General features: G+C 42.7%; 1 protein-coding gene across 2 annotated transcripts in view; it reads left to right on the top strand.

Annotated features, from left to right (window-relative positions):
- The window catches only part of LOC137334125 (protein shisa-5-like), a 64,756-nt gene extending 43,894 nt beyond the window's left edge, over nt 1-20,862 (top strand). For both annotated transcript variants that reach the window (XM_067998643.1, XM_067998645.1), the window contains 3 exons: nt 6,968-7,086; nt 16,313-16,531; nt 20,221-20,862. In XM_067998643.1, the coding sequence (XP_067854744.1) occupies nt 6,968-7,086; nt 16,313-16,531; nt 20,221-20,438 (556 nt within the window). In that variant the 3' untranslated portion in view covers nt 20,439-20,862. The remainder of the gene's footprint in view (nt 1-6,967; nt 7,087-16,312; nt 16,532-20,220) is intronic.
- The last annotated feature ends 894 nt before the right edge of the window (nt 20,863-21,756 follow it).

Raw genomic sequence — 21,756 nt, 5'->3', positions numbered from 1 at the left:
TTCTGGAAGTCTAAATACACTATGTCCACTGGTTCCCCTTTATCCACCCTGTACATTATGTCCTCAAAGAACTCGAGCAAATTTGTCAGACATGACTTCCCCTTCGTAAAGCCATGCTGACTTTGTCCTATTAAATTATGTTTATCCAAATGTTCTGCTACTGTCTCCTTAATAATAGACTCCAAAATTTTACCCATCACAGATGTTAGGCTAACTGGTCTATAATAGTAAACAATTTTACAACACCAAGTTATAGTCCAGCAATTTTATTTTAAATTCACAAGCTTTCGGAGGCTTCCTCCTTAGTCAGGTGAACGATGTGAAAATGAAATCCTCGAAATGAAATCTCATTTATAATTCACAGAACAATGCTTGGTGAGTACAGACAGTTTTTTCAACTGCCCGTCTATAATATCCAGCCTTCTGCCTACTACCCTTTTTAAATAAGGGTGTTACATTAGCAGTTTTCCAATCTGCCGGGACCTTTGCCGAGTCCAGAGGATTTTGGAAAATTATTACCAAAGCATCCACAATCCACACTGCCACTTCCCTCAAGACCCTAGGATGTAAGCCATCAGGTCCAGGGGATTTATCCGCCTTGAGTCCCATTTAATTTACTGAGTACCAATTCCTTAGTGATTTTAATTGTATTTAGCTCCTCCCTCCCCCAGAGCCCCCTGTTTGTCCAGTGTTGGGATATTCTTAGTGTCCTCTACCGTAAAGACTGAAACAAAATATTTGTTCAGCATTTTTGCCATCTCCATGTTTCCCACCATTAATTTCCCGGTCTCATCCTCTAAGGGACCTACGTTTGCCTTAGCCACCCTTTTTCTTTTTATATAACTATAGAAACTCTTGCTATCTGTTTTTATATTTTTTGCTAATTTATTTTCATAATCTATCTTCCCTTTCTTAATCAATCCTTAAGTTACTTTTTGCTGTCTTTTGAAGACTTCCCAATCTTCTATCCTCCCACTAAGTTTGGCTACCTTATGTCCTTGTTTTTAGTCGGATACTATCCTTAATTTCTTTACTTAGCCACGGATGGCTGTCATTTCTTTTACACCCTTTTTTCCTCAGTGGAATACATTTATTTTGAAAGTTGTAAAATAACTCCTTAAATGAACACCACTATTCATGTACCATCTTACCCTTTAATCTATTTTCCCAGTCCACTTTAATCAATTCCACTCTCATACCATCATAGTCTCCTTTATTCAAGCTCAGTACGCTTGTTTGAGAACCAACCTTCTCACTCTCTAATTGGATATGGAATGTAACCATGTTATGGTCACTCATTCCAAGGGGTTCCTTAACTAGGACATTATTAATTAATCCTGGCTCATTACACAGGACCAGGTCCAAGGTTGCCTGCCCCCTTGTAGGATCAGTTACATCCTGCTCAAGAAATCCATCCCTAATACACTCAATAAACTCTTCCTCAAGGCTGCCCTGCCCAATTTGATTTGTCCAGTTATGATAGTTAAAATCCCCCATAATTATAGCTGCTCATTCCCCGACTATTTCCTGATTAATACTTCTTCCAGCAGAGTTGCAACTATTCGGAGGCCTATATACTACGCCCACTAGTTTTTTTTCCCCTTATTCTTCCTTATCTCTACCCAAACTGTTTCATTGTCCTGATCTTTTGTCCCAATATCATTTCTCTGTATTACAGTGATTCCTTCCTTTATTAACATAGCCACCCCACCTCCCCTTCCTTCCTGCCTGTCCTTCCTGATAGTTAAATACCCTGGCATATTTAATTCCCAGTCGTTGTCACCCTGCAGCCATGTTTCTGTAATGGCCACAAGATCATACCCATACGTAGTTATTTGTGCCGTTAACTCGTCCATTTTGTTACGAATGCTACGTGCATTCAGATAAAGAACTTTCAAATATGTTTTGTGACACTTAGTTCTTGCTTTTTCCTTTTTTAACACTTTACCTTTTACTCCATACCTTCTGCCCCTTCCTGACTGTCTCCCTGCTCAGGTTCCCATCCCCCTGCCACTCTAGTTTAAACCTTCCCCAACAGCACTAGCAAACACCACCGCGAGGACATTGGTCCCGGTCCTGTTCGGGTGTAACCCGTCACGCTTGTACAGGTCCCACCTTCCCCAGAACCGGTCCCAATGTCCCAGGAATCTAAATCCCTCCCTCCGACACCATCCCTGCAGCCACGCATTCATCCTGTCTATTCTCCTGTTCCTATACTCACTAGCACGTGGCACCGGTAGTAATCCTGAAACTACCTTTGAAGTCCTGCTTTTTAATTTTTCTCCTAACTCCTTAAATTCACCTTGCAGGACCTCATCCCTTTTTGTACCTATGTCGTTGGTACCAATCTGGACCACGACTACTGGCTGTTCACCCTCCCCCTCCAGAATGCCCTGCAGCCGCTCCGTGACATCCTTGACCCTAGCACCAGGGAGGCAACATACCATCCTGGAGCGACGTTTGCGGTCACAGAAACGCCTATCTGTTCCCCTTACAATGGAATCCCCTATCACTATAGCCCTGCCACTCTTCTTCCTCCCCTCCTGTGCGGCAGAGCCACCCGTGGTGCCCCGAACCTGGCTCTTGCTGCTTTCCCCTGATAAGCCATCTCCCCCAACAGTATCTAAAGCAGAATATCTGTTTGAGAGGGAGATGGCCCCAGGGGACTCCTGCTCTACCTGCCTAGTCCTTTTACTCTGCCTGGCGGTCACCCATTTCCTTTCTGCCTGCGTAATCTTTACCTGCGGTGTGACCACCTCACTGAACATGCTATCCACGATAGTCTCAGCATCGTGGATGCTCCACAGTGAATCCACTCGCAGCTCCAGCTCCGAAAGACGGTTAGCCAGTAGCTGCAGCTGGACACACTTCCTGCACACATGGTCGCCAGGGACACTGGTAGTGTCCATGACTTCCCACATAGTGCAGGAGGAGCATATCACGGGTGCGAGCTGTGCTGCCATGACTTGCCTTAGACTCTCAGACTCTCGGTCTCTCCTTTTATACTCTGCTCACCTCTCGGACTCTCCTGCCTCACCAGTGACGTCGCACAGTAGTTGTCTCTTGTTGCAGGTCTGCTGCTGCTTTTATTCCCCAATCTCAGTCGTCGTCTCTCGGGTCCACTGCCGCTGTGTGGAAAAAGTTAGGAAAAGCAAGGCAAAGCAGCACCTCCTTCCCCCAACTCCCACACTTACCAAACTCTCAGCAGATCACACTGTGTTGTCCGCACACCGTGCTGTCGCACTGACAGGCCCCTGTATTTCTACAGTTTGTGACTCAGATGAGTCAGGCCTGCCCCACCTTCAGGTACCAGTTTAATCTAGCTAACCAATTAATTTGCTACAGCAGCTCTCTCTGCTGAAGCCTGACAGAAACTTAAAAATTTAAACTTTAAAATTGAACTTTAAGTTCAATTGCTATCAACTGTTTAACAGTTGGAAGCAATATGCACTCGATTTTAAAGAGATTAACCCTTAAACTCCCACACGTACCAAACTCTCAGCAGTTCACACTGTGTTGTCCGCACACCGTGCTGTCGCAGCCAGGCTCCCGGGGCAGAAGCAATGTCAGCAGTTCAACAAGAATTCTTCCTGGGTTTTTTTTTGATAATTTTGATCTGTCAGAAATTGTAATAAAGATAAACATTTGTGTTTTTAGCAGAAACGGTGTAAAATCAAGTTTTCAAAATCTGTTATTTCTGAATAAGTGTCGTGTTGCTGTGTTTGAGAAAATGGGTTACCTGCTTGCCTTATACTGACGGCTAAGGACTGTAACACATAAAGGATTTCACGTGCTTCTCACTTGACATTTGAATCTACACCGTAGCACGAGGACTTGGTTAGCAAAAGCGGTGATCACGTGGAGAATTTTAACATACTTACACTACAATGTGCCACTAGAGACTGCCGCAGCTTCGGTGCAGTAATGTGCTTGGACCTCCGGGATCGCCTGCCTCAGAAGTGGATTTTATTCCCCCTGTCGATGCAGGCACAACCTGACTGGGGTAGATGTAAATGGCCGCCTTCCCCCAACATCAGGGAAGGCCACACAGTCCAAAATTTGTGGTCATGATTGGCTGTGTGTGTGTGTGTGTGTGTGTGTGTGTGTGTGTGTGTGGTCTGCCCAGCCCAGCAGCGCAAATGGGACAGAGCCCAGAGCACCACCATGTTGCTTCATGATATCAATGCACCAAAAGATGTACAAAATTTTGCTTTTTATACAGACAAGCAAAGAGAGGTGTGAATTTGACTCCGATTTCATAATTGTACACAGTGAGACATATATACCTGCTGTAATAACAATAGAAAGTGCTAGAAATACTCAGCAAGTCAGGCAGCATCTGCGGAGAAAGAAACAAGAGTTAACGTTTCAGGTCGAAGACCTTTCGTCCGAACTGGAAGATTTAAACAGTTATGAAGCAAGTACAGAGCCGGGGGGGGTGGGAGGGAAGGGAGGAAAGAACAAAAGGAAAGGTCTGAGGGTGGAGGGCAGGAGTGATTAAATGACAAAAGGGATGATGGGACGAGTAAAGAAACAAAAGATGGGTCTAGAGGAGCTGTAAATGGCAACATCAGAACCATTACCTGCTGTCTCTAACTTTCTTTCTAACGGTGTGTTCATATGCAATAAATATTACCAAATACAAACTCTTTAACAGACTATGTTTAACTACAGGTGCAATCAAAGCAAAAGTAGTAGGTCTTGGCTGACAGTAACTGAAGTCAGTAGCAGTAGCCTTTTGTTGGCCTAGCTGCGGGAGTTTGGGATTTTGGACCACATTCCTTTTGATGCACTTCAACCTTCGCAAATAAAAGGAATCTACACCTATTGGGGGAATGAGATTAAAAAGTGACAAGTTGCTTTTAGTATGATAAATGTGCGGTAATGAATAAATATAAATGTTTTATGTATCACTGGGACATAATTTGCATTAGCCTACTGGATTGTGGTATTGGGTGAAAGTTAGTGTCATGGGATTCAACGGTTGCCTCCCCTTACAGGGAGGACACCTCTAATAATGCATGGAGGTGTTGGCACATCCAAAGTGATAGTATAAACAATGCACAAATAACAAAAAGTCAAATTAAAACAGTAAAATCAATGATAAGTATACAAAACAAATCTTGTCTTGCCCATCAATCATAGAAGTCATTCTGTGATCTGGCAGACACAGGATGTTAGTATTCGAGGGATTTCCAGGTGCTAATTATAGCTCTAAGCAGGAGTAACCCTTAATGAGAGCCCTGCCCTGCCCGACAATCCTACTCGCCCTAGACCTGTGGGTGGCAGACTTAATGAGGGCCAGAATCAGATACACCATTAGTCCTCCGATCTGTTCATCCTACGCACCACGCTACCAAAAATGAAGAAAGGGAAAAGGTAACTCAAAGTTTAAAAACTGGTTGTTGATCAGCGTTACATAGAATGTACAGCAAAGAAACAAGCTGTTCGGCCCAACAGTGTTTACGCTGCACACGAGCCTCGTCCCTCCCTACTTCATCATCTAACCCTATCAGGATACCCTTCTATTCCTTTCTCCCTCATGTGTTTATCTAACTTCCCCTTAAATACCCCTATACTAGTCCTTGTGGTAGCGAGTTCCACATTCTAACCACTCTCTGGATAAAGAAGTTTCTCCTGAATTCCCTATTGGATTTATTAGTAACTATTTTATATTTATGCCCCCTGGTTCTGATCTCCCCTGGAAGTGGACAGATCTTCTCTATATCTACCCCATCAAACTCTTTCATAATCTTAAAGATCTCTATCGGGTCACTCCTCGGTCTTCTCTTTTCTAGAGGAAAGAGCTACAGCCTGTTCAATCTTTCCTAATATGTATAACTTCTCAGTTCTGGTATCATCCTAGTAAATCTTTTTTGCACCACTATATCCTTTTTATAAGATGGAGACCAGAACTGTGTGCAGTATTCCAAGTGTGGTCTAACCAAGGTTCCATATAAGTTCAACATAACTCCTTTGCTTTTCAATTCTATCCCTCTAGAAATGAACCCCAGTGCTCGGTTTGCTTTTTTATGGCCTTATTAATCTGCATCACTACTTTGTGATTTGTGTATCTGCATCCCCAGATCCCTCTGCTCCTCTACCCTATTTAGACTCTTATTTTCCAAGGAGTATGTGGCCGCCTGACATTTTGGTAGGAAAAATAACACTTCACACTTATCTATTCACTTATCTTCAGTATAGATAATAACCACATTCACATCAACAAAGATGCATCTTGAGACTGTTGGATTATCACAACATGGGTTATCTTAACCCTGTAAATTAATTAGTATGGCCATGTATTTAGAATATTGAGTGGACTCATTGATGCCGTACCTTCATAACAACATTGACTCCTGGGAGCTACAGATGGGTGATTGTTTGAGAGGAATTGTTTGGAATGTAGGTGAGTCAGAAGGTGTGGACAAGTGAGAATTTCACTCCCTCCCCTCTCCCCTCAGCCCCCTAATAGTCAATAAGTAAAACAAACTTCCATCGAGTCAAGCAATTAGTGTTGTGATGATCGAATGCTTTTTAAAAAAATAATGAATATCCCACGGAACAATATGTTACATTTTGCTGGTGGGAGCACAGAAATGTCATCTGTGGAATGCACGTGTTCAGAATTGAATACTGTAGGTTGTAATGTTATTTTAAGCAGCTCAAAGAGAAATTTCACACACTTTCCTCAATGGTCATTTTACCTTTAGGAGACTAAAGGTCAGATAGAGTCTGTGACAATACAAATTATTACACTCTCTGCTGGAAGGGATGTCTCAATCTTCCTCAAAGCATACTTATGATCTAAATTTGTAAATATTTCAAAATTTATACCCCTATTTTTATAAATACATCTTTAATTATCAATAGGCTAAAGACATGTGTATGCCATGCTGTGCTTTACAGCAATTTTCACGCAGGAATGAATCTTTTACTAACCAACTTTGTTTTGCTTTTATTTCAGTTTTGGCTCGGTTGTTGCAATCGGAGTGAGCTTTTTTGGGATTTTCGTTATCTCTATTGTGCTGTGTTTATGCTGCCCTTGTTGTCTTCTGTACAAAATGGCACGAAGAGGACGCCAACGTAAGTAGCCCAGATTTATGGTTAAAGGAAGTTTATTGATCTTTCTGTTCACATGTAGCCTTAATGCGGTTGTGGAGAACGCAACATTTGTACTTGTGTGTTTTCCTCCTCCTTTCACCAAATAAAAAGTGTAGTGAGAAATATATACAAATACGGTGAGGTCCTGGACTTGCAATGTCCCCTCTTATGCTTCTGTCCACAGAATACCTTATTTCTACTTGGATAAATGTTGATCACAAAATAATAATGGATTAGGAAGGCCGTTTGATTCATCAATCCAGAGTGATGCTGCACAACCCCCCCCCTGCTCCCCCAACCCAGCCCTGTACTAAGACTCCTAGGTCTCTTTTAGCTTCACCGTTAGCCACTCCTCCCCCTCTTCCATTTTCCCTGTCTCACCTGTCGACCTTATAACCCGGTATATTCAGTTCCCAGTCCTGACCATCCTGCAGCCATGTCTCTGTAATAGCTATCATGTCATACCCTCCAATTTGAATTTGAACCTGTAGTTCATTTAATTTATTCCTTATACTCTGTGCATTTGTATATAGAACTCTTAGTTGGGCCACACACCCAGCCTGACCTTCAGCTTTGATGCTGGGTTAATCGCCTTACGCCTTCTAGTTTTTATTTTACCTGTCGTGCCTAAAGTACACTTTCTTTCCGCTGCTCTACACTTTTCCCTTTCACTTGTTCTTGAACAACTGTTTGTACTATTTGTATTGTAAATTTCCCGTGGGTCTTCCCCTCTCCCGCTGCTCTCAACTTTATTCCCTTCTGACTCCCCGCTCAGGTTCCCATCCCCCTGCCACTCTAGTTTAAACCTTCCCCAACAGCACTAGCAAACACCCCCGCGAGGACATTTGTCCCGGTCCTGCTCGGGTGTAACCCGTCACGCTTGTACAGGTCCCACCTTCCCCAGAACCGGTCCCAATGTCCCAGGAATCTAAATCCCTCCCTCCTACACCATCCTTGCAGCCACGCATTCATCCTGTCTATTCTCCTGTTCCTATAATCACTAGCACGTGGCACTGGTAGTAATCCTGAGATCACTACCTTTGAAGTCCTGCTTTTTAATTTAACTCCTTAAATTCACCTTGCAGGACCTCATCCCTTTTTAACCTATGTCGTTGGTACCAATCTGGACCACGACTACTGGCTGTTCACCCTCCCCCTCCAGAATGCCCTGCAGCCGCTCCGTGACATCCTTGACCCTAGCACCAGGGAGGCAACATACCATCCTGGAGTCACGTTTGCGGCCGCAGAAATGCCTATCTGTTCCCCCTTACAATTGAATCCCCTATCACTACAGCCCTGCCACTCTTCTTCCTCCCCTCCTGTGCAGCAGAGCCACCCATGGTGCCCCGAACCTGGCTCTTGCTGCTTTCCCCTGATAAGCCATCTCCCCCAACAGTATCCAAAGCAGAATATCTGTTTGATAGGGAGATGGCCCCACGGGACTCCTGCTCTACCTGCCTAGTCCTCTTACTCTGCCTGGCGGTCACCCATTTCCTTTCTGCCTGCGTAATCTTTACCTGCGGTGTGACCACCTCACTGAACGTGCTATCCACGATAGTCTCAGCATCGTGGATGCTCCACAGTGAATCCACCTGCAGCTCCAGCTCCGAAAGACGGTTAGCCAGTAGCTGCAGCTGGACACACTTCCTGCACACATGGTCGCCAGGGACACTGGTAGTGTCCATGACTTCCCACATAGTGCAGGAGGAGCATATCACTGGTGCGAGCTGTGCTGCCATGACTTGCCTTAGACTCTCCTCCCGCTCTAGGTGTCTCCTTTTATACTGTGCTCACCTCTCGGACTCTCCTGCCTCACCTGTGACGTCGCACAGTAGTTGTCTCTTGTTGCAGGTCTGCTGCTGCTTTTATTCCCCAATCTCAGTCTTCTACTCTCAGGTCCACTGCCGCTGTGTGGAAAAAGTTAGGAAAAGCAAGGCAAAGCAGCACCTCCTTCCCCCAACTCCCACACTTACCAAACTCTCAGCAGTTCACTCTGTGTTGTCCGCACACCGTGCTGTCGCACTGACAGGCCCTTGTATTTCCACAGTTAGTGACTCAGATGAGTCAGGCCTGCCCCACCTTCAGGTACCAGTTTAATCTAGCTAACCAATTAACTAACTACAGCAGCTCTCTCTGCTGAAGCCTGACAGAAACTTAAAAATTTTAACTTTAAAATTAAACTTAAACAGTTGGAAGCAATATGCACTAGATTTTAAAGAGATTAACCCTTAAAGTCCCGCACTTACCAAACTCTCAGCAGTTCACACTGTGTTGTCCGCCCCCTAATTGTATGCCTGTCTGCAATTCAAAACCTTGTGCATAGAAGCAGAAAAGTCAAAGATAGCTAGTGGGCAAACTGAACTTACCTCTGTACATGAGAATACAACTTGAGAATATGTACCATGTTGACCAGTTTAAAGAAAAAAAAAATACAAGAAACCTTGTACAGTATGGGTGCAAAAAAAGCCAAATGTTTCTTTGGCTACTCTGGCTGGCAGCTGCAGAATTGATTCCAGCCTGATTTTATCCTGGCTGGCTCTGAATTGGATTTTCTGCTCCAACCAGATACTGAGAGAATGTGGGTGAGATTGCTCACTCTCTCAAAACATTGCAAAAAACCCCTCTGCTTATGTTAACAAAGTGCCCAGAGGTCCAAGAAGGACCTAATGAGCACTTTTCCAGTAGGTCAGGTGAGGACTTCAGTTATACTGTCACCTATGCATCGCTGTGAAGTGGAAACCACTTTTACTAGGGTTACTAAAGGTTTTATCACATGATCTCCTGCCTCCAACCACCCAGCCCAGTCAAACAGCCTTCCCCCACCCACCCCCCCCACCAACTCTAATAAATGAAAATGAAAAAAATACACTTTTTTTAATGCCAGTATAATTTTCCTCCCGGGTTGCTCGCAGCAGTGTCCTGGAGGTTAATCTTTAATTCCTGGAGACTCCAGAACAATCCTGGAGGGTTGGCAACCCGATTTTGCACCGAGCAAAACTGACAGTATGACTGCACCCTTATAGAATATGGGCTTTTTGATATCTTGGTCTTTTTTGCTGTACATGTCCCATGCGAAGAATGCAGATTTCTCATAGAAGGTGGGGAAAAATACAATTCTAAATGAATTGATTCCAATTTTATTATCATTAGCAAAGAGAACTGTCACATTTCACATCGATGGAGTCAAGAAACTAAAACACATTTATAAACAATATTCTTCTAAAGTGTAGGCTTCCCAGGGAGCTTTTTTTCTGTTTGTGATGCTGAAAATGAGTCAGTGCTTGTACAGTGGAAGAAGCCTACATGAGGATCAGGTTACAGGTCTGTCATCACTTCCCATGTGTACTGGGTGGAACTTTAACCAACAGCAGTGTAGTCAGAAATTGTGTAGGTGTGCTTAACAGTAAACATTTAACTTTTTAAATAAGGATTATAAAAGAGAATGTTTGTATAAGTGGAACAGGAGGAATCCATTGTTCTGGATGGTATCTGTGGAACTCTGTTTTACGCCTCTTTTTTAAACAATCGAGCTTTTTTTTTAACTTGAGTTTTCTATATCTCTAAATGTTCTGAGCAATGCTCATGGGAAAACGTTTGTTTTTCCGTCACTGAATGTAGTGGGCTGAAAGCTGGTGACCTTCTCCCTGTTGGTTGCATTTGTCGCGAATGACTCATTCAGCTGAATCTGCTTATGCTGCATCACATGGGTTAAATGGGAAAATATTGTATTTTTTTTGCCTATTACTGTGAGAACCTTTCCATTAGCCACTGTTTTCAGGAATAACATTCCATCCCATTGACCAATTATAATTATTTAATTGAATGGGATATAGTGTGGGTATTTTAAGAAGTATATAATTCTTCAAAGTATTCTCAGTGACTATTCTTAAACTACTTACCTGCTTTTCATTGGTAATATTAATTAAAATTGTGGTGCACAGTATAATATCTTTCACGGCGTCCCAAAGCGCTTCACAGCTAAAGAAGTACTTTTGAAGCACTGTTGTAATGTGGATAAATGCAGCAGCCAATTTGCGCACAGCAAGGTCCCACAAACAGGGATGAGATAAAGGACCAGATAATCTGTTTTTAGTTGGGTGCGGTAGGGAGAGAGGCAGGTAATATTTTGGTGGTGAAATCAGGGTCTGTCACCAAGACCCCCGCTTCCACCTCCAAAATATTACTTGCGCCTCTCCCTACCTCACCCGACTCCGCTGAAACTCCCATGAGCACCTTTGTCACCTTCAGATTTTGGTGCTTCCAGTGTGCACCTCGCTGGCCTTCCAAGCTCCAACCTCCATTAATTGCCACTCCTCTAGATCTCTGGCCATATCCTATCCCTCACAAAGTCCCACCTGCCCATCAGCCCTGTACTAGTAGACTTCCATTGGCTTCCTGTGTCTCAGTGCAACAGCTTCAAAATCCTTGTCGTCTTCTACAAATCAGTCTGCAGCTTTGCTCCTCCCTATACCTGCACCTTCCTCGAGCCCTATATCCGTTCATTGCACCCTCTACTCTTTCTGTTTCCCTCTCTCTGTCTTTTCCGCTATAGCATTGGTGGAATAATGTTCAGCCATCTCACCCCCACACTCTGGAACACTCTCTCCTTTAAACCATAAACCCATCCCACCTTGGTACATCTCTATGCACCTTCAAAAGCTTCCTAAAAATCTGCCTCATAAATAGCAGCCATCTATCCAAATTTTCCCCCCTCCTCAGGTCTTGAAACTATTTGCTGCATCAAAGGTACTATATAAATGCAAGTAATAGCAGGTCAGCTCCAGAATGAATGTGAATTGGAGAATTTTGGAGCTAATAAAGGCTTGAAATTGTTTAAGTTAATGGCCCCAAAATTCCAGTAGGGTCGTCATTATGGAACAGTGGTGGAGTGGGCCCTAAGTCCAGCTAAGTTGAGAGATTGTCCCAAATTATGGGGACAGGTTCATCTGCATGAGGGGCAGGCGCATCAGCAACGCCCATCCCAAAGCACCAGAAAAATGTTAGAACAGTGTAAGAGACCAAGAATGAAAAAGCCTGAGCGAGAACATAAAGGGAAGTCACAGTAGACCACAGGGGAGTCAGGATTATGCTTGAGGACAGAACGGAGATCATCATGGTATGGTACAGCACAGAAAGAGGCCATTCGGCCCATCATGCCGTTGCTGGCTCTTTGAAAGAGCTAGCCAATTAGTCCCACTCCCCTGCTCTTTTCTCCATAGCCATGTAAATGTTTTTCCTTCAAGTATTTATCCAATTCCCTTTTGAAAGTTTATTATTGAATCTGCTTCCGCCACTCTTTCAGGCAGATGTAAGGAATCTTACAACACCAGGTTATAGTCCAACAATTTTATTTTAAAATCACAAGCTTTCGGAGACTATCTCCTTCGTCAGGTGACTATCTCCTTCGTCACTCACTCACCTGACGAAGGAGATAGTCTCCGAAAGCTTGTGATTTTAAAATAAAATTATTGGACTATAACCTGGTGTTGTAAGATTCCTTACATTTGTCCACCCCAGTCGATCACCGGCATCTCCACATCTTTCAGGCAGTGCATTCCAGATCATTACAACTCCCTTCAAAACAACTCTGTGTTAAAAAAAAAGTTTCCTCATGTCGCCTCTGGTTCTTTTTCCGATCACTTTAATGTAGGGAAAGCAGTCACTTAATGGTCTTATGCTGCCTCTTCTGCAATGCGACCAAATCAATGAACAGCAGACTTGTTAGATCCACCCAGCTGGCAATCAGCTTCTCAGCAGGGGGTTTTCTTGTAGCTGCCTTATCGGCAGAACAAAAAGGGCCACAGTCTTCACTAAACCACTGAAGTGCAGTTGTGTCCTGCTAGTAAATGGCTTCTACTGGATTAAATTTGAACACAGGCTGGCGTACTGTAGGTCAAAATTAATTAACAGGAATATGTGCTAAAGTGCAGCTAAGCAACTTGCATTCACTATGGATACCTAATTTGTGAAGTAACAACTGTCTACTTGAAAAGAAGTTTGACATGAGGGGACAAAAAACACCTGTGTATGATTAGGTTGGGTTAAATTGTCATTGCATGCACCAACCACAATAGTGGCTACTTGCATAGAATCATAGAAAGTCACAGCACAGAAGGAGGCCATTCAGCCCATCGCGTCCGTGCCAGCCGAAAAAGAGCTATCCAGCTTAATCCCACTTTCCAGCACTTGGTCCGTAGCCCTGTAGGTTATGGCACTTCAAGTGCGCATCCAAGTACTTTTTAAATGAGTTGAGGGTTTCTGCCTCTACCACCCTTTCAGGCAGTGAGTTCCAGACCCCCACCACCCAATGGGTGAAAAAATTTCTCCTCAGCTCTCCTCTAATCCTTCTACCAATTACTTGAAATCTATGCCCCCTGGTTACTGACCCCTCTGCAAAGGGAAATAGGTCCTCCCTATCCACTCTAGTCCCATCATAATTTTATATACCTCAATTAAATCTCCCCTCATCCTCCTTTGTTCCAAAGAAAACAACTCCAGCCTATCCAATCTTTTCTTATCGCTAAAATTCTCCAGCCCTGGCAACATCCTTGTAAATCTCCTCAGTTCCCTCTCTAGTGCAATCATATCTTTCCTGTAATGTGGTGACCAGAACTGTATGCAGTACTCAAGCTGTGGCCTAACCAATGTTTTATACAGTTCTAGCATAACCTCCTTGCTCTTATATTCTATGCCTCGGCTAATAAAGGAAAGTATCTCTTATGCCTTTTTAACCACCTTCATCTACCTGTCCTGCTACCTTCAGGGATCTGTGGAAATGCACTCCAAGGTCCCTCTGTTCCTCTACACCTCTCAGTATCCTCCCATTTATTGTGTACTCCCTTGCCTTGTTTGCCCTCCCCAAATGCATTGCCTCACACTTTTCCGGATTGAATTCCATTTGCCACTTTTCTGCCCACCTGACCAGTCCATTGATATCTTCCTGCAGTCTACAGCTTTCCTCCTCGCTATCAACCACACGGCCAATTTTTGTATCATCTGCAAACTTCTTGATCAAGCCCCCACATTCAAGAGCAATTCATTAATATATACCACAAAAAGCAAGGGACCTAGTACTGAGCCTTGCAGGACCCCACTGAAAACAGCCTTCCAGTCGCAAAAACACCCGTCAACCACTACCTTTGCTTCCTGCCACTGAGCTAATTTTGGATCCAACTAGCCACTTTCCTTTGGATCCCATGGGCTTTTACTTTTTTGACCAGTCTGCCATGTGGGACCTCGTCAAAAGCCTTACTAAAATCCATGAACATTACATCAAACGCGTTACCCTCATCGACCTTCCATGTTACCTGCTCAAAAAATTCAATCAAGTTAGTCAGACACGACCTTCCCTTAACAAATCCATGCTGACTGTCCTCGATTAACCCATACCTTTCTAAATGCAGATTTAGTCCGTCCCTCAGAATCGATTCCAATAATTTGCCCACCACCGAGGTTAGACTGACTGGCCTATAATTACTTGGCCTATCTCTTTCTCCCTTTCCATTCCAATGAAAAGAGAAGGGTGCGTACATATTTTATTTTGTATACTTCTCTTATGTAACCAGTTGGTCTAGTGACATTCCATTATCTAGATTTATCTGCTTGGTAAACATATGAACTCCTATGAAAGTTATTCCCTGTTTCTGTGATTGTAGTGGTCATTGTGATACCATAAACTTAGTAAATGAACTAGCAACAATGTTGTTAAGTTAGCAATTCAGTAATAGACAAGTTTTTGCGCTACTTTAACTATTGCTAGATCTGGATGGCATTGTAAAGTTTCACGTTCAAAATAGACACTTCCTCACCACCTTAAATTACTAACATGAACTTTGAGCTCTTCATAATTATTTACCATGCACTACTCTCACTGTTGTACTCACTGAATATAATGAAGGGAAAAAGAACTCGAGTCAGCAACTCCACAGGGGATGTATAAAATTAAATAAAATACATGGGAGTGAATTCCAGGCAGTGATCTCCTCTCAAACTTTAGATGATTAATAACAACTGGAGCTTCATTTTTGTAGTTATAGAATCATATTGAAACATTTTGATGAGGTTAATGTTTGAAAGTTATTCCTATATATTTTTTCATACAGTATATACTGACTGCATTGTTTTGTGGCAATGACCTGATTATTATTCCTCAATAAACTTTAAGTAATTAATTGGATCACAGTTCTTGCTCTCTCAGACTGGACATGATTACTCACCAGCGACCCAGAGTGCAAAGGCCATTGACATTGAGCATAGCAGCCACCATCCGATGAATAAGAGAATCACTTTAGGCTGTATGGTGAAGTAGATTAACACCTGGTCCTCTAGGGCCTGGATTCAAATCCAGTCCACACTGATTGAATACAAGTCTACCAGGTGTAATGACCTGAAGTGAAAGGTTAGGCAGTTTGAACCCAGTTTCTATTCAGTTTTGTCCACAGCACCAAACGGCTACTTTAGGCACTAAATTATCAGTCTCACTCATATCCTGTTCTGTACCAAAAAATTTGATGGCACGACTGCTCTGTATTCAACTAAAATTTGGTACCAAAAACTGTCAAATCTCTTCCCACTAACTCTTTGTCCGTGGCTATGTCCAGACTGAGTAAGGTCAGCAGATTTCCTTCTCTAAAAGACGTTATTTTCTCTGAAATTGCTGTAGTAGCTGGCTCATCCTCCAACTATCATTTCATTAGTTTGGGTTTCCTAGGGCCCAGTGAGTTGAGATCAGCTCGTTCTTGGATACAGATCCCAGCACTTGGTTGAAGTGCAGCTGTCACTTGAACACGGCTGGTACCAAACGTTTAACTGTGGCAAGGGTTGACATCCAGAAGCAGAAAGATGCCAATACCCATACAGGTCAATAAAAGCTGGTGAGAGGGAGATTCAGTGGATAAGACAAATGAGAAAGTCCTTTCCAGTCAGAACACCTAATGTAGTAGATGATGTAGGCTGCTCTTAAATGAGCCTTAGTTGCAGTACCCCCTCTTAAATAGCAGATTTAAAAGGAAATATTGCAACGTTGGTTGGTTTTACAGTGGCCTATGTTCCACCCTTGCTGTCCTTTGTTGGGAGGAATAATTTACATTCAAAGCACTATTCTTCATCATGCTCCAATGGTACTTTCCTTTTAACAAATTTTATGAAAAATCTTAGTTTTTGTTTTAATGAGCTAACTGATGATTTTATGTCTCATTCTCTTTTTTAGCTGTTGTAACAAGTTCAACTACAACTACGGTGGTACAGTCTGCGTATCCACAGCAACCACAAGTACCAGCACAAGGTTTTGTTCCTTACCAAGGGTATAATCCTATGCCAATGCAGCCGGCACCAGCTATAGGTCCATATCCTGCAAGTAGTCCCTACCCACCACCATATCCAACTCCATATTCTGGACAACCACCTTCATATCAAGATACTGTGGCAAGTAAGTAAGCCTAATGTAGCACACGTTGTACGCTGGAATTTGTTCAATGTTTGCCTCTGCTCATTAAATATGAGGACGGTGCTGATCAGTACCGGGTTACGAATAAAATGATCTAGTTATGAGACGCAAATATTTGGTTTTTGCGTTGGAGTAGAATTTCATTGCACTTTGGAAGAAAATTTGCTAAAACTAGTGGCATTGCTGACAGTGAGCCAGAGGATGTGCTAGAAGTTTGAGAGCGATATGGTGAGAGTAACATAATTGGGCAGTGATGAAATGTTTTTTTGATTTTTTTTTTAAAAAGTACAATGTAGTCAATAAGCAAGATTCTTAAAGATTGGTACAAAAGTATAAATTTGAAGGGAGAAATAAGAAACCAAATATGACTTTAAAAGCATTTTACGTTTCCGACAACTGTCCTTGCATGTATGTGTTTGTTTTGAGTGTGCGTACTGTGTGACAAACATAAGCAGTCGGTGCTTCCTTTGATCCTTTCCCTGGTCTCTGCCACTTGATCTTCCTCACTGAAAAAGAGCACAGCTTCCCTACTCACATGGGTGACATTGCTTCCCCTGTGATGTGAACTGGATCTATTTTTATTATAGTAAGCAACACAGCACAGGTGCCATTATAGTTGAAGATCAGTACTCTTGCAGGGTGATGAAAAGAACCATGTGCAAGGCTAAAACCAAGCAAGACCTGAATGGAAAAGTCGTGACTGGCAGACAGCTGAAGAGTATCTGTTTGAGATTGTATGATGTTTACATGTCAGCCAGTTGTTATAATCAAGCCGGTCATAAACACTTCCATAATTAGTGTCGACTAATTTTCAAAGGCCAGAAAGCGTGGGATAATTCTAAAATATCTCTGTCTGGGGATGTTCTATAAATTGGAATGCATCAGAGAATAAACCTCAATGTGTGTGTGTGAGAATTCTGATACAATTTATGGTTGTTTTAATAGATACTGTTTGGATCTGGGAATTACGTTGTGACAGTGTATGAAGACTTAATGCATTCACATGGATTTCCCTTGTCCATTACTTTGGCAGAGGCATTAATTGTTTTATTTAAGAGTTAACATCCTCACTAAAATACTGGACAAGGTGTTTCATATGAACATGTTCACATGCTGTTATCAGAATGTAATTTCAAAGTCTTTATTACTTAAATTTAAGTTTTGTCAATTCCTGATTACCAGTGCAAGTCTTGTGACAGTAGTTCACCTGGATTTTAGCACAGCTTTGACAAGGTCCCACCTGGCAGATTGGTCAAAAAAGTAAAGGCCCATGGGATCCAAGGGAATGTGGCAAATTGGATCCAAAATTAGCTCAGTGGCAGGAAGCACAGGGTAATGGTCGACAGGTGTTTTTGCAACTGGGAGGCTGTTTCCAGTGGGGTGCTGTAGGGCTCGGTACTAGGTCCTTTGCTTTTTGTGGTGTACATTAACAATTTGGACTTAAATGTAGGGGGCATGATTAAGAAATTTGCGGATGACACAAAGATAGGCCGTGTGGTTGATAGTGAGGAGGAAAGCTGTAGACTGCAGGAAGATATCAATGGACTGGTCAGATGGGCAGAAAAGTGGCAAAATAGAGTTCAATCTGGAGAAGTGTAAGGTAATGCATTTGGGGAGAGCAAACAAAGCAAGGGAATACACAATAAATGGGAGGATACTGAGAGGTGTAGAGGAAGTGAGGGACCCTGGAGTGCATGTCCACAGATCCCTGAAGGTAGCAGGACAGGTAGATAAGGTGGTTAAGGAGGCGTATGGAATGCTTTCCTTTATTAGCCGAGGCATAGAATATAAAAGCAGGGAGGTTATGCTGGAACTGTATAAAACACTAGTTAGGCCACAGCTTGTGTACTGCGCACAGTTCTGGTCACCACATTACAGGAAGGATGTAATTGCACTAGGAGAGGAGATTTATGAGGATGTTGCCAGGACTGGAGAATTTTAGCTATGGTGACAGATTGGACATGCTGGAGTTGTTTTCCTTGGAATAGAGGAGGCTGAGGGGTGATTTGATTGAGGTGTACAAAATGATGAGGGGCCTAGATAGAGTGGACAGGAAGGACCTATTTCCCTTAGCGGAGGGGTCAATAACCAGGGGGCGTAGATTTAAAGTGATTGGTAGAAGGATTAGAGTGGAAATGAGGAAAAAAGTTTTTCACCCAGAGGGTGGTGGGGGTCTGGAACTCACTGCCTGAGAGGGTGGTAGAGGCAGAAATCCTCAACTCATTTTTAAAAAAAAATACTTGGATGTGCACCTGAAGAGCCGTGACCTGCAGGGCTACGGACAAAATGCGGGAAAGTGGGATTAGGCTGGGTGTCTCGTTTCTCAGCTGGCGCGGACAAAATGGGCCTCCTTCTGTGCCGTAAATTTTCTACGATTCTATGGTTTCAGAACTGTCATAAATACAAATGTCTCAACTGCCCAAAATTATTTGACTAAATTATGGTGCTGTGGCTCTATGGTTTAGAGCAGTAAGGCATATTTGCACACCAATTCAAGGTATTTTGTCTTTTTTTAAACATTACAATATGATTTATTAAATTGCACATTGTAGCAAAATTCTAATTTTACAAGATGTGGAGATGCCGGTAATGGACTGGGGTGGACAAATGTAAGGAATCTTACAACACCAGGTTATAGTCCCAACAGTTCTACCACCTCTACCACCCTCTCAGGCAGTGAGTTCCAGACCCCCACCACCCTCTGGGTGAAAAACTTTTTTCCTCATTTCCACTCTAATCCTTCTACCAATCACTTTAAATCTATGCCCCCTGGTTATTGACCCCTCCGCTAAGGGAAATAGGTCCTTCTTATCCACTCTATCTAGGCCCCTCATCATTTTGTACACCTCAATCAAATCACCCCTCAGCCTCCTCTGTTCCAAGGAAAACAACCCTATTCAATCTGTCACCATAGCTAAAATTCTGTTGGACTATAACTGTTTACAAAGCAGTGGTTCAACAGACAGCCACCAATGAATATACCAGCAGTCTACCAGCTCAGTGACCAGATTTTAGGGTGCACTTGAAAGCACTCATCTATGAACAAACCGTAAAGCAGTAAAACACTAACTTCCTGTATCTGAAAAATTCAAATGCTACCTAAACAGGAAGTTTTTTTAAAATTCATTCTCCTAATGTGGGCGTCGCTGGCAACTTCAGCATTTATTGCCCGTATCTAATTGACCTGAGAAGGTGGTGGTGGGCCGAATGTACAATCTATATATTCTTTATAGCAGTTTGATATAACTGTGTGGCTTGCTTGGCCTCTTCAGAGGGCAGTTAAGGGTCAACCACAAAATCTGAGGATGAAAATGAGTAACTGTCAGGTCAGTTGTGAAAATAATGATGCCACTTTCAAAAGTAGAGGAATATTTTTAGGACAATAGGACAGGGAGCAGGGGAAACTATATCGCGCAGGGTTGCGAGGCTGTGGAATGTACTACCAGAGTTGGTGATTAAAGTCGACCTTTTAAGAATTGGTTAGCTAGGTGGTTGAAGGAAAAGGGAATAAAGAGATGTGGGAGCAGGCTGGACACATGGGACTGGGACTAGAATAAACGCCAACGCAGACTGGTTGGGCTAAATGACCTTCTCCGTGTTGTAATTTTGACAGAGAAATGTGTAAACTTAATTACACTCAGCACTAATGTTCTCTTCAATTTTCATTTCAGCTGGTGCAGGTGCACCTTATCCAGCAGGACAACTGCCCTATTCCCCTGGACAACCTTCGTATGGTACCCCTGCACAGCCACCATACAATCCTGCTGCACAGCCACCATACAATCCTGCTGCACAGCCACCATACAATCCTGCTGCACAGCCACCATACAATCCTGCTGCACAGCCACCATACAATCCTGCGTATGGGACTCCAGAGAAGTTACATTAGTAAACATATGGCCAATTCTATTGTCAAAGTGCATTTACTGACCTATTTTAGCCTGTTACTATTTTGTACAAGTTTAATGCTGGAGAGGAAATATCTTGTAAACATTTCAAACGTGTTCAGCAGTTAACTGTAAATTACTTGTGTTTAAAAGAGTTTATTTTTTTCCCCTTTCACTTCCTTAACTAAGGAGATATGAAATCTATTTTAAGTGCAAACCTTCTCTCGCGTTATCTTATTTTTCCAGCCCTTTTGGTCAAACCAGAGGCAGCACGGCTTTGTTTTGTATTTTTCAAAAAAAGAAGAAAAAGTTGCTTTAAGCTATCTTCCATTGCAAAAATAGAGTTGTTTTGATATCTGCCTAATTTCCCCTTCTGTGAAGGCTATAACTTCACCACTTGCCATTAAAGAAAAGATGTGTCTTTTGTGAGTTGCCTCTTTTGCATCCTTTGTTAAGAGAAAATGAAAATGTGCTGTGTTTTGCATTATTTTGTTTTTGCAGTTTTGTCCGGATAGATTTTTGTCTGTAAACTGAGGTAAGTCGCAGGTGCATCGTAGATATGGCGGCAGCCGTAATGAATCATTTCCTCCCGCGATGTCAGTTAGCACTTCACAAACCTGGTGTTCCATTTGGTAACTTCCATTTAAAAATTGGCCAAAGAGAAGCTAAATATTGTGGATCTTTATATTCCTATTATTTTATCTCTTTCAAGCCTCCTTTCGATCTTACCTAAACGGGCAATTTTGGATAGTGCCTGTGTCATTGAACTGAGGATGAGCTCTGCTGTAGGGATCCTTTGCTTTTCCAATCTCGGATTTTTGGCCACTAGCAGCTGATTTTCTGCACATGTGGAAGGATTCTAAACAGCTGTTGCCCAATTCCTGAAAGTTTAAACAAACAGACATGTGCAGCCCCATTGGTTGTACATTATAAAGTAAAACTCACTGAGGCTCCAGTCTGTTGCATCATCCAGTGCACTGTGCCATGTAGTGGTTAGTTCCTGATCTCTGATGTGCCACGTGACATGGCCTAGTTGCTTTCACACGAGGAAGAAGGGACAGTTAAAAGAGTAGTCACAACTGAAACAGTTAGCACCCCTCCTAGCGGTCAGTTGTAAAGGAGCATTGGCAGAAGCCTGTCCTCTCAAGGGAGCACGACGACTTGCCCAGAGAGACTGAAGAGGGAAGGAAGAAACAAAATCATTCTGAATCAATAAAAACAATAATTGCATGAAGTACTTTCAACTTCATGTCTTTTATATTCATGACTTAAAAGCAGGAATGTTCGAAGTTTTTACTGAAGAGAAGTGTTAATATGCAG

The sequence above is a fragment of the Heptranchias perlo genome, chromosome 17 (assembly GCF_035084215.1).
Source record: "Heptranchias perlo isolate sHepPer1 chromosome 17, sHepPer1.hap1, whole genome shotgun sequence".
Taxonomy (NCBI): Eukaryota; Metazoa; Chordata; class Chondrichthyes; order Hexanchiformes; family Hexanchidae; genus Heptranchias; species Heptranchias perlo.
The sequence above is the reverse complement of the archived record's forward strand: the minus strand, read 5'-3'. Positions and strand labels throughout refer to the sequence as shown.